General features: G+C 32.1%; 2 protein-coding genes across 2 annotated transcripts; both read left to right on the top strand.

The window, feature by feature from the left end:
• The first annotated feature begins 6,135 nt into the window (after nt 1-6,135).
• On the top strand, nt 6,136-9,745 carry LOC132645086 (beta-hexosaminidase 2). Its single transcript, XM_060361862.1, has 2 exons — nt 6,136-7,369; nt 8,584-9,745. The coding sequence occupies exons 1-2, from the start codon at nt 6,526-6,528 to the stop codon at nt 9,528-9,530; spliced, it is 1,791 nt and encodes a 596-aa protein (XP_060217845.1). The 5' UTR covers nt 6,136-6,525; the 3' UTR covers nt 9,531-9,745.
• A 1,688-nt stretch (nt 9,746-11,433) lies between these two features.
• On the top strand, nt 11,434-13,071 carry LOC132599885 (non-specific lipid-transfer protein 1-like). The gene is made up of 2 exons (XM_060313053.1): nt 11,434-12,140; nt 12,864-13,071. The coding sequence occupies exons 1-2, from the start codon at nt 11,779-11,781 to the stop codon at nt 12,871-12,873; spliced, it is 372 nt and encodes a 123-aa protein (XP_060169036.1). The 5' UTR covers nt 11,434-11,778; the 3' UTR covers nt 12,874-13,071.
• The last annotated feature ends 860 nt before the right edge of the window (nt 13,072-13,931 follow it).

Raw genomic sequence — 13,931 nt, forward strand, 5'->3', positions numbered from 1 at the left:
AAAACGAAATTTGTTAAATAAGTCCTTAATATAATGCCTAAATTCTCAAAAGTCAACATGTAATTACTCAAATGTTTTAAAAAAGGAACTGAAACATTAAATTTAAAAGTCAAGACCTTTTTTTTATTGCTAGAATGCCTAATATATATTCTTTTCCAATTATTTATCTTGTCTTCTACTATCTCAAAAAAGTAACGAGCAGTCACTTGTACTTGTAAGTAGCGTATAATAGATTGTTCTAATTAGTTTTTTTGTGGGGGTGGAGCATATATATATATATATCACTTATTTATAGTTTTCTTCAATTTTTTACGCTATTTTACCTATTTAAAAGTATTTATTATAATTATATCATTTTATAAAATACTAAAAATTAAAACCCCATGGGGCTTACGCCTCACTGAGGCAGACGTAAAATGCTCCACCTTACGCCCTCGCCTTTTAAACACTGCTCCAAACACAATCAAACAAAACTATCCATTTTCCAAAGTAATATTACAAGATTCAACAAACACACATATACTCATACTCTAAATCTAATACTCGCTCCTTTACCCTTATTATTAATTATAGAGTTGAAAACTTCAAGAAATTATAAGTGGCTACAACTTTTAAAATATATTTGATTGATTTCAATCATTAGGTGACTAAATAATAATTAGTGGTGATATAAGAAAATTATCATTTTATTTGTAACTCCTTAAGGAGTGTGCTGAGTCAATACAGAACAAGTAAAATTGCCAGTACTTATTTAACAAAATATCTTATAAACTAGATGGCCTATGCCCGTGCGCCCAACACTTCGAATTATAGTGTATCTATATATATGTAGTTGGTGCTCCGTATATAAAACTTTATTATATTCGTGTTTGCTACGAAAATTTATTAATATTTTTTAAAAGAGAAGACTTGTTTAAAAGAAAACTATTTTCCTCTCTTTGAGATAAAATAATAGCAATATTTAAGCATCAGTTGATACTTTCAATTGTAATTCGATTAACTTAAAGGTGTAAAATACTTATTATTTTTTATCAAATTTTGATTTGGATAATTCTAATTCAAATTATTAAATTAATTTTACATGTTTAAAACGAAACAAAATAGAAATTGATTTTCTATTTAAACGAAGAAATGCTATTTTTAAATTTTTGGTAAATATTCTCGGTTTAGCTCATTTTACTTGTCATGTTGTCTTTCGCATGGTTTTTTAAGGAAACGTGAATTAGAATTATAATTTGACTAATTTACCTTATTCACTATTTGATCTTCATTTGATATTAATTTGTTTTCACATTTATCAGAGTAAGAATAAAAATAAAATGTATCTTATTTTTTAAATATATATATATTTTAAGTATACTTTAAATATATATATTTTAAGTATATTTATTTTAGTAAACATAACAAATAAATGACATGGCGGAATAGCAAATACAGCAATTAAATATTTTGAAGAAAAGTAATAATATGGGGTCTATGTTTTTTGCTGTGCAATAATTTCATTTGCTCCCACTAATGGGTTAATACGCATGTGGCAATGAATCCACTATTATTGATTTGATGAGGATACTTTGGAAATTACATGAATATTGTTTGATTTTTTAATATATGGGGTGCACTTTTTTTTTTTTTTTTGATGTTACCTTTTTTTTTTTTTTTTCTAATATGGGGTCTACTTTTTTTTTCATGAGTTTAGAGAGGGTGGGGTCCACTTTTTTTTTATGAGTTTGGAGAGGGTAGGGTCCACCTTTTTTTTTTTTTTAAAGAGTGACTGACGACGAAGCATGGGTAAACCGCTGCTTCTATATAGTAGAAAGATAGAAATATAATAAAGTATTTCTATCTACTTTTTAGAGTATTTCTATCTACTTTTTAGAAGAGTTGGTAATATAAAGTATAAAACGTCATTTTTTTGCTCTTAAATAAAAAAGTGGGTGGGACCACAAAGGATTTTTTTTTCCCTTAAATAAAAAAGTAGGACCGAACACGGACGACGATCTTGCCTCTATAAACCGGCTCTTCGATATAGTAGTAATAGTAAAGTAATACATATAGTTTTTTTTATCAAATTTTGATTTGGATAATTCTAATTCAAATTATTATATTAATTTTACATGTTTAAAATGAAACAAAGTAGAAATTTGATTTTCTATTTAAATGAAGAACTCCTATTTTTTAATTTTTAGTAAATATTTTTTGTTTAACTCATTTTACTTGTCATGTTATTTTTTACACGATTTTTTAAGGAAACGTCAATTAGAATTATAATTTCACTAATTTACCTTATTAATTATTTGATCTCCATTTAATATTATCTTTTCTTTTACGACATTAATCTCTTTTCACATTTATTAGAGTAAGGAAAAAATGAAAAAGTAATTAAATTCTATCTTATTTAATATATAAGTATTTTAAGTATGTTGTTGTACATTAATTTCATTTGCTCCCACTAATGGGTTGATACGCATGTGGCAATGAACCCATCATTATTGATTTTGTTTTTAATATTGCTTGATTTTGTTAATATGGAGTCCATTTTTTTTCCGTGAGTTTGGATGTGGTGGGTTCCACTTTTTTTTTTTTTTTTTTTAATACTGGTTGATGTTTAATATGGGGCCATGAAGAACTTCTATTTTTTAATTTTTAGTAAATATTTTTTGTTTAACTCATTTTACTTGTCATGTTGTTTTCTACATGATTTTTTAAGGAAACGTCAATTAGAATTATAATTTCACTAATTTACCTTATAAATTATTTGATTTCCATTTAATATTATTTTTTCTTTTATGACATTAATCTCTTTTCACATTTATTAGAGTAAAGAAAAAATGAAAAAGTAATTAAATTCTATCTTATGTTAATATATAAGTATTTTAAGTATGTTGTTGTACAATAATTTCATTTGCTCCCACTAATGTGTTGATACGCATGTGGCAATGAATCCATCATTATTGATTTAATTGTTTGTTTTTCTAAGCATTTTTTTTTCATTGTTTGTTTTTTTAATATGGGATTAATTTTTTTTTTTAATATTGTTTGATTTTGTTAATATGGGGTTCACTTTTTTTTTTCCTGTGAGTTTGAGTGTGGTGGGTTCCACTTTTTTTTTTTTTTTTTTATAATACTGTTTGGTGTTTAATATGGGGCCCATAATTTTTAAGTATGCTACTGTACAATAATTTCATTTGCTTCCACTAATGGATTGATACCCATGTGGCAATGAATCCATCATTATTGATTTAATTGTTTGATTTTCTAAGAACCTTTTTTTTAACATTGTTTGTTTTTTTAATATGGGATTCACTTTTTTTTTTTTTAATATTGCTTGATTTTGTTAATATGGGGTCTACTTTTTTTTCCCGTGAGTTTGGATGTGGTGGGTTACACTTTTTTTTTTCTTCCCTTCTTTTTTTTGGGGCCGACAATTTTTAAGTATGTTGTTGTACAATAATTTCATTTGCTCCCACTAATGGATTGATACGCATGTGACAATGAATCTATCATTATTGATTTACTTGTTTGATTTTCTAAGCACTTTTTTTTTTTTATAATACTGTTTGATGTTTAATATGGGGCCCACAATTTTTAAGTATGTTACTATACAATAATTTCATTTGCTCCCACTAATGGATTGATACGCATGTGGCAATGAATTCATCATTATTGATTTAATTATTTGATTTTCTAAGCACTTTTTTTTTAACATTGTTTGTTTTTTTTAATATAGGATTCACTTTTTTTTTTTTTTTTTTTTTTAATATTGCTTGATTTTGTTAATGGGGTTCACTTTTTTTTCCCGTGAGTTTGGATGTGGTGGGTTGCACTTTTTTTTTCTTCCCTTCTTTTTTTTTGGGGCCCATAATTTTTAAGTATGTTGCTGTACAATAATTTCATTTGCTCCCACTAATGGATTGATACGCATGTGGCAATGAATCTATCATTATTGATTTAATTGTTTGATTTTCTAAACACTTTTCTTTTTAACATTGTTTATTTTTTTGACATGGGATTCGTTTTTTTTTTTTTTTTTTTAATATTGCTTGATTTTATTAATATGGGGTCCACCTTTTTTCCCGTGAGTTTGGATGTAGTGGGTTGCACCTTTTTTCTTCCCTTCTTTTTTTTGGGGCCTACAATTTTTAAGTATGTTGCTGTACAATAATTTTATTTGCTCACACTAATGGGTTGATACGCATGTGACAATGAATCTATCATTATTGATTTATATAGTTGTTTGATTTTCTAAGCATTTTTTTAACATTGTTTATTTTTTTAATATGGAATTAATTTTTTTTTTTTTTAATATTGCTTGATTTTGTTAATATGGGGTCCACTTTTTTTTCCCGTGAGTTTGGATGTGGTGGGTTTCACTTTTTTTTTTTAATACTGGTTGGTGTTTAATATGGGGTTCACAATTTTTTTTTAATATTAGCTGTTATTTTTTTTTGTTGTTTAATATATATGGGGCCCATATTGTTTTTTAAAAATTGAAACGGATGACGAAAAACGGACGACGAAATGTGAGCCCAACTGGCTATTCTATATAGTGTAAATAAATGTAAATGTAAATAAGATTCACTTTTTTTTATATTGCTTGATTTTGTTAATATGGGATCCACTTTTTTTTCTCGTGAGTTTGGAGATGGTGAGTTTCACTTTTTTTACTTTTTTTTTTTTAATATTGGTTGGTTTTTATTTTTTTATTTTTTAATATTGGGTGGTGTTTAATATGGAATCACATTTTTTTTTTAATGCTTAACGGACGACGAAATGAAAGATAATGAAGATTCTGGACAAAAATTGAAAGATGGGTAGACCTTTTATGTAAGAGAGTATTTTGAAAATAAAGACATGAAGAAGGAGACATAGGGCCTGCCACAATGGACACGTGTAGAGTCAAATAAGAGTTGAAGAATGATTTATTAATTACCCTTGGTTTTCATTTTATTTGCCGAAATGCCCTAACGGACGACGAAACTTTCTCAAACTGGTGCTTTAAAAATACTTGGACTTCAACGTCATTTCAATTCTCACCTTCAAAATAAGAGGAGAGAGAACATTCCCATTCTTTTCCTTTCTTCCACTACTATTCCTTATCTTCATTTCTCAAACAACAACAGCTACCGCAAATTACCCAATAAATATCTGGCCCAAGCCCACAACATTCCGTTGGCCCACCCAATAAAGTAGCAGTGTAATACTCTAAGGGGTCGTTTGGTAGATTGACTCATTAGTCCCGGGATTATGGACTAATTTATCCCAGTATAAGTGGGTTAAGAAGGTATAAGCTGGGATATCCCAGCACTAATTTTTGTATCATGTTTGGTACAAGGTATAAATTTATACCTTCTACCAAACATGATATAAAAATTAGTGTTGGGATATCCCAGCTTATACCTTCTACCAATCAACCCCTACTAATTTTTATATCATGTTTGGTAGAAGATATATACCTTATACCAAACAAAGTATAAAATGCATCCCATGGTATAAGCTGGAATATACCTTCTTATACCACTTATCCTGAGACTATTTTATACCATTTCCTAGATGGTATAAAATAGTCCCAAGATATGGGATAAATTAGTCCCGAGATTATAATCCCGGTATAATTTTGTCATGCACCAAACGACCACTAAGCACAAAAATCAAAAGCCGATCCAAAAAATAGAACAAGTCAAAAACAGAGTACAATAAAAATTAGCAGCCGTCTGGGCATTTTAGGAGACAACTACTTTTTTTTAATCTTTAGCTGTTCGCCTGCAATCTCTGTAAATTAATTGGGTTTATTGATCAGTCCTTTTGGTCCTTTCTCAATTAAATTAGTACTATTTTGGATTTCATTGAAATTGCATTGACATGAATTACCTCTTGTTGGCTGTTGATTAACTTTTGTTTCATTCATCTAATTTGTTTCACTAACCATGAGTTGTTTATAAACTTAAAAGTAAGGTTAAATGCCTTGACTTCTTACTTACTTTTTGTTAATTGCACCTTATTCAATAACCAAAACCAAATACTTAGTCAATACGAGAAAGTAAAGGTGAACGCTTTCCATTATCCCATCAAAAAGGTAATTCTGATTCATGCTTAAGCTAGAGCTACCAGCATAATAAGCACAAAATTACAAAAAAGGACATTTGATCATTTAACGACTATTATTTAGGACGGGAGAGAGTAATCCAAAAAACCAAAGACGAACAAATGCCTCATGTTCTCATATTGTATGATCACGTGAAAATTTATTTACCATACATAGGCCTAAGGGTGAAAAAAGATTGAAATTTCAGTCACATGATATCCAAATCACAAACCCACAAATTAGAAGGATAGACTTTTAAAGCTGAAAAGAAAGTAACCAAGTCAAGTCTTTATACAGTCCTTCCATCCATTCCTCCCACAAGATAGATTCCAAAGTCCAAACATAATCCAACAAACTCCCCATTTCTCCCCATTTTCCAAAGTAATACACACATACTCATATTCTAGATTTAATATTTAGCAAAACATATAAATACTCTTTGAATGGCTTACTTGGAATTCAAAGTCATTTCATTTCTCACCTTCAAAATGAGTGGAGAGAGAACATTCACATTCACATTCACATTCTTTTCCTTTCTTCCACTACTATTCCTTATCTTCATTCCTCAAACAACAACAGCTACTACAAATTACCCAATAAATATCTGGCCCAAGCCCACAACATTCCTTTGGCCCAGCCCAAAATCCATCCTCCTCTCACCAACCTTCACCATCTCCCACCCTAACCACCGCTACCTAACTCCCGCCGTTAACCGTTACCGCCACGTCATCCTCACCGAACATCACCATCCCATCATAACCCCATCCATCAACCTAACCTCACCAACTCCGTTACTCCACCTCATCATCTCTGTTTCTGACGTCACTTCACCGTTATCTCACGGCGTTAACGAATCCTACACTCTCTCAACTCCTTCAAACAACTCCGTTACCGCTTACATTAACGCCGTTACCGTATGGGGAGCCATGAGAGGACTCGAAACATTCTCACAACTCGTATACGGAAAAAACGTTGCTGCCGGCGTGTATATATACGATTCGCCGATTTTTATGCACAGAGGTGTGATGTTGGATACTTCTAGAAACTTCTATGAAGTTGATGATTTGTTAAGGCTAATTAAAGCTATGAGTATGAATAAATTGAATGTTTTTCATTGGCATATAACTGATTCACATTCGTTTCCGATTGTGTTTCCATCGGAGCCGGAGCTTGCCGGAAAAGGAGCGTATGGGAATGAGATGATGTATTCGCCGGTGGATGTGAAGAAGATCGTGGAATTTGGATTGGAATATGGTGTTAGGGTTTTACCTGAAATTGATATGCCTGGTAATTTACTTTTTTGGATATATATGCACATTATACAATCATGCACAAGTTGAATATAATAATCTGTGGATAATTTTGGTTTCTAGGTAACCCCGAAAAGGAACAAAATTGGATTTTTAAGAGTATCATTGATTAATTTATAAGTAGTATACATTTGAACTTTTAATACATAATGCAATAAATAAATACTTCTTGCGTCCCAAGTTAAGTGTCTTAGTTTGGCTAATCACAGAGTTTAAAAAATAAAGAGTTTGAATCTTGTGGTCTAAAGTAAAGATGCGTATAATGTACTGCAGTGTCATTTGAATCTTGTGGTTATAAACTTGTTATCTAGGATAATAAATTTAACACATCAAAAAGGAAAGCGAGATACTTAAATTGAGACCGAGGGAGTAATTAAAGATTAAATAATAAAAATGAATAGAAAAAAATATTTATTTTATTAATAAATTGCATGAACTTAGATCAATCAAATGAAAAGGTGTGAATAACCTTTTATACACATGGAACAATTGATGGGAAAAAACCTTTAGGCTCAGCTAGAGTCGAAACCTTGTTTCTCTTCTGTCATTTCAGTGTAGACATAGCTTTACTCTAAGTTGAAAATGTTACCGTTTTGAAATAATAACTATTCAATTAGCTTCATAGGAGCAAGAGGGAGCGCTAGCTTTTGAACTGAATAAACCGGCTTGGTCTGTGACTAGGCGTAAATAGTTTGAAGATCTAACAATTGGAGAGTGAAACACGAGAAAATGAGGATTCTAGCGCATTGAGTACTCTTCTCAATACCAGTAAAAGATCGTTCGATATATGTACAAAAATGTAGGAGAAAATGATTGATGCTTTCAATGAGTATGTGAGCGAGATTTTAGAAGGTTAACGATCTCAATCTTGATAGTTAGCCCCATTTATGGTGGATTTCCTTTTGTAGCATTGACAATTTTCTTCTACATGGCGTGTCAATGACTATAAATTCTAGATCAATATGTCTAGAATTGATATTATGCTACTTCACCGAAATACCATAATCTAAATCAGAGGCAAAATGCTATAATCCTCCTGACGAGAAGGTAATATCATGTTGTAAAGCACGTAAATTTCCTTTGTTAACCATGGAATATGATATTGATACCTTTGTGTAAATAGGAAAGAAGAAAAAGATTATTGCTAACACTTAAATGTCTGAAGTTTGGATGATTTTGCAAATATTGCAGCACATACTGGATCTTGGGCCGAAGCTTACCCTGAGATAGTCACTTGTGCAAATATGTTCTGGTGGCCTGCTGGTGGTCCAGCTCTTGCAGCTGAACCAGGCACTGGTCAACTGAATCCCTTGATTCCCAAGACCTATGAAGTTGCCAAGAATGTCATCCACGATACTATTGCCATGTTTCCAGATTCCCTCTTTCACGCAGGAGCAGATGAGATCAATTCAGCCTGTTGGAATACTGATCCATCAATCCAAAAGTTTGTTGCTAGCAATGGAACTCTCAGTCAGCTACTCGAGAAGTTTATCAATAATACCTTACCTGAAATCCTCTCACTCAACCGTACGGTGGTGTACTGGGAGGATGTTATATTGAGTGCTAATGTGAAAGCGAATCCATCTCTGTTTTCTCCCGAGAATGTTATTATGCAGACTTGGAATAATGGACCAAGCAATATAAAAAAGCTTGTCACTTCTGGCTACCGTGTCATTGTGTCGTCTGCAGATTACTATTACTTGGATTGTGGCCATGGGGGCTTCGTTGGAAATGACAGCCGCTATGACCAGCCACCAGGTATTGACCAAGGCGATGGTGGATCCTGGTGTGGTCCTTTTAAGACCTGGGAAACCATTTACAACTATGATATAACCTATGGCTTGACTGATAAGGAGGCTCAATTGGTAATTGGAGGGGAAGTAGCATTATGGTCCGAACAAGCTGATTCAACTGTTATGGACTCACGAATTTGGCCAAGAGCATCGGCAATGGCAGAAACATTGTGGTCAGGGAATTGTGATGAAACAGGAATGAAGAGATATGCAGAGGCTACTGATCGACTGAGTGAATGGAGGTACAGAATGGTTGCTAGGGGAATAGGTGCTGAACCGATTCAGCCACTTTGGTGTCTCAAAAACCCAGGCATGTGTAACACAGTTCATCCATTTACTAGCTGATTCTTCATCAGTGTGTACTGGTGTCTTTTTTCAGTTTGTTTTCCACTTCCTCTCAGTGTTACATTCAAAACTGAAAAGAGGGCTATTTATCTGTAATATCTTCTATATTCAAAGTCAGTTTCTTATTGTAATACTACCTTCTATTGTCGCCACATTACTGAGATTTTACTAAGCAAATGAATTTGAGAATTTTTTACATAGCTGTTTTTCCAACCTATGTACTTGCGAGGATGCTACTCTATGGAAATTAGCTGCAGCAGACTCTCCGCAGAATGCACTTATTGTGATGACATAAAAGGTGGAGAATGCAAGCTCACAGATTATGACATATAAAGAACTTAGTACAAAAGGGTGAAAACAAAAAAGAAACAAAGACACGGCTAAAGAAAGGGGATGGCATTAGCTTAAAGCCAAATACATCCATCGGTGAAGTTAGCAATTGTTTGGTTCTAATAAAGGATACTGGGGAAGTGAAAGGGATAGGGACTTTATATCATGTTGCTCAATGCTTGGTAACATTAATTAGAATGATCTCTATTGTTAAATTTTGAAGGGGGTGTAAGAATTAAAACAGAGAGCTATTCAACTACGATTATCTCATTTCTTTCTCCACTAAAGTAAATGTGGATAAACTTCACAGAGCCACACACTGCTGGTTTCACTTCTCCTTCTCTTTCCCTTTTTACGTGTTTCTGTACATTATTTTCTCTATTCTTTTCTAACTTCCCTTGCTATCATTATGTTATTGCGTACTGACTTTTGCATCCTAATATCATAAAAACAATTAAACAATTTCTTCTAACGCAAGATTCAATGATTAAATTAGTAAAAATTTGTACACGTAATGACTTATAAATTCAAGAACTTCAATCTTGTGACACTTGATCCATTTAATGAGTTTGCCCCTAGAGTTGGATTACTTGCAAGTTGCAATTACTTTGGTAATTGGTGCAGTTGGAAAACACTCTTTCTTACATATTTACCTAATAAAAGAGAAACAACGAATCAAGTATTTGACAGTCCAGATAGTTAATCATGTGAATGATCCAGAATTCAGAAATAAAACTGAGCCATCCTTGTGAGAATTTTATGCTAAAAAGTTGAGATATCCATTTTCTAGAGGCTTTCAGCAATGCCATATCTTAACATTAAAGCAAAGTATGTATTATCATATCGACTTCATCCAAGTGGATTTTTTCAGATTAATTTTCCTTGTATAAAACCCTGCTCGATTCTAGACCTTGCCATTGGAATTGCCAACTCCAGCTTAATGTTACTTGTTATGATTGGTACTCCCTCTGCCCTCTAATAAGTGTTACCTTAGCCAAAAACATGCATATTAAAAAATTAATAATGCAATATAAAGTTTACCAAATTACCCCTATAAAATAAAAATAAATTACTTTTACCTTTTGATTAGAGCTTGCACAAGAGGTAAACCTTTTGACATTGGAAATCCAACAATACCAAGTTATTATGTGGCTTTTCCAATCATCATTTAGATGTTACTTTATTGTCTAAGGATAGAATTAAAAAAATCGAGTCAATTTATGTCTTGATTTCCTAAGGTGACACTTATTATGAGATAATTTTTTTTTTGTTAAGATGACACTTATTATGAGACGGAGGGAGTAATATTTGTTTTTTTTTGTTATTAATTGGATAAGAGCGCAAAGAAGACAGCTGAGACTGAATACGCAACGAACAGTGATAAAGGCATCCTTTAGTAAGGGGTGGAAAAAAAAAGTAAAGCCTTAAAAGCACCACATTATTAGATTAATTAAAACTCGCTTACAAGACTAATTGTGATAATAGGCCGACCCTCATTACCTAAACTCTTGCAGACAGTGGGTTATACCTGGCAACCTCAACGGGGGTGTATTCTTTTCTGTTAGAAGAGGTGAATTTGTGAGTTTATTCAATTAATTACCTTTTCCCAATAGAAAAGTGAATGGAAAATGGCCATTATGTTGAATAGATGACAGTTCCTTGCCTCAGTATCGACTGCACCAAACATTGACTTTCCAGAGAACTATACACAATCTTAACCAAGAAAATACATCAATAATTTTCCATCATTTCTTGCACTCAATCACTTAAACCAAACATTTCTTTCATTTTTATAAATTTCTTGTGATAGTGAGCCTTCTTAAATCTCATCTATAAAAGCAGGCTCAAAACAAGAGTCTCAGCAACAAGTTTTACTAAATCTAAAGTCTTTTTTTGGTAGTAGTTTGGTCTTTTAACCATGAATTCTTCAAGCCAAGCAAAAGCAGTACCATTGATCATGGCCCTATTATTTATGCTGCTAATTCTCTTACTTGCACCAACTTCAGAAGGTGCTATCTCTTGTGGCACTGTGATTAGCAACGTTAAGCCATGCATCAGCTATTTACAAGGTACTGGTGGGAAGCCACCACAACCTTGCTGTGCTGGTTGTCAATCTCTTTCATCTGCTGCTGCAACTACAGCAGATAGACAGGCTGCATGCACTTGTCTCAAGAATGCATATCAAAAGATCAAAATAAATGGTCAACTAGCACAGGGTCTTCCTAAGAATTGTGGAATCTCCTTATCCGTCCCTATCTCACCCAGTGTTGATTGCACCAAGTACTATTACTCTTCCCTTAATTAAAGTCATTTTTCTTATAAAATATTTTTCAAGAAATGTTACCTAGAATATATTTTTAGGAAATGATCTTTGTTTAGTTGGTGGGTGAAAAATATCGTTCGAAAAGAATGCATATATATTACTCTACAAATTAACAATATTAATAAATTGAATAGTGTTCTGATATCTTAGTATTAGAGATTGATAATAATGTCTAAATATTGGTTGAAGCAAATGAATGAAATTAAAGGCTTAAATAGTTGTAAGGAATTAAAAAGACTTTTGTTACAAGTGAGGGAAGTCATTTCTTTTTTAAGTAGAAAACATTTTCATTTCTTGTGGTTGACTACAAGCAAAAAGTTTCCTCAAAAATAAAGACTTTTGTCACAAGTGAGGGAAGTTATTTCTTTTTTAAGTAGAAAACATTTTTATTTCTTGTGGTTGACTAAAAGCAAAATTTTTCCTCAAAAATAACTTTCTTAGTACCAAATACAGCCCCCCAAAAAAAAAAAATAGCTATGTCAGATGAGGTAGACACATTAAAGCACGTGATAAGATGTCCATAACCACAAATATTTGCACTAAAATGATGAATTTTCGTTGGGCAATATTATCATCAGCCAACGATGAAAGGGATACAAACCAATTATTTCTTCCTTGTCCTTTTATCTTACCTATCCGCATGTTTTCTGATAATTTTGTACATTGTTACTTCTTTGCAGGATCAATTGAAGTTGTTTAAGGATGATAGAAGGCATGTTTTTGGTGTGAGCTACATATATAGCAAATAATTTGTTGGAATGTAACTGTCTTTTTCTGCTTTGTGTATGTACATGTTATGTTCAGAGCTCTGTGTATTAAATGAGCTGTGCTTACGTATTAAATGCCGTATTTTGTGAGAATTATCAAATAAAACTTCGATTTTTTTTTTTTTGGGAGTTTTGTGTGTGATTATCTATGTTTAGCGTTAATATTGAATATGCTGGTCTAGAAATCACTTAATTTCGCGACTGTAAATAACAAGGCCGGCTCTAATTGTTGTTGTTGGTTTTTTTAAATTTATTCATTATTATTTTTTTTAATTTTTTTTTTACGAATCGACAAAGGGCTGAATTTCAGTGGACCGTGGGCAACAAAACTTTAAGATCTCAAATTAACTTTACTATTAATCGGTCAAACGCAGTCAAAAGGAAATCTGCTAAATGTATGAGATGATCTGATGCATGAGTGCATTTGGAGATACAGATAACTATGAGCCGCATAATTTTGTTGGCATGTTCGATCACAATAACAATCTCAACGTGGCACCTTCCCCACCTGCACATGAAAATCCAGGTGCAAACACGCATTTCATGTGCTTTTTTTTTTTTTTCCTTAAAAAATATATCAGTGATGTATCTAGATTATTTCACAAAATATCTGTTATTTAAATCCTATAATTTTTGTATTGTGTTATCCCTGTTCACCAAAATTTACAGGCAGAAAGATCAAATCACCGAAGTAATTTTCATTTTTATCTCTACTGAAAATTGAAGCCTAATCTCCTATAATTTTCACCAATTTCGTGTATTTTATTCTCGTCTCGTCCATTATTTGTCTTAGGAGCTTGGAGATAATTTGAAATCATAAGATGAAATCATGATGATTTGAAGTTGAAGTTTTGTTTGGACATGCAATTTGGATTTCTTAAATTGTTTAAAAAACACATAAGTTGCAAAAGTCATCAAATTTCCTAATTCTTATACAATCTTACCAAATGAGCAAGTCATAATTCATAACAAAATAATACG

This window comes from Lycium barbarum, chromosome 6, assembly GCF_019175385.1.
Source record: "Lycium barbarum isolate Lr01 chromosome 6, ASM1917538v2, whole genome shotgun sequence".
NCBI lineage: Eukaryota > Viridiplantae > Streptophyta > Magnoliopsida > Solanales > Solanaceae > Lycium > Lycium barbarum.

Excerpts from the sequence above, each read along its gene's own strand:
- LOC132645086 (XM_060361862.1), top strand. The coding sequence starts at position 6,526 with ATGGCTTACTTGGAATTCAAAGTCATTTCATTTCTCACCTTCAAAATG. Across the intron at positions 7,370-8,583 it reads ACCTGAAATTGATATGCCTG|CACATACTGGATCTTGGGCC; the intron begins GTAATTTACTTT and ends CAAATATTGCAG.
- LOC132599885 (XM_060313053.1), top strand. The coding sequence starts at position 11,779 with ATGAATTCTTCAAGCCAAGCAAAAGCAGTACCATTGATCATGGCCCTA.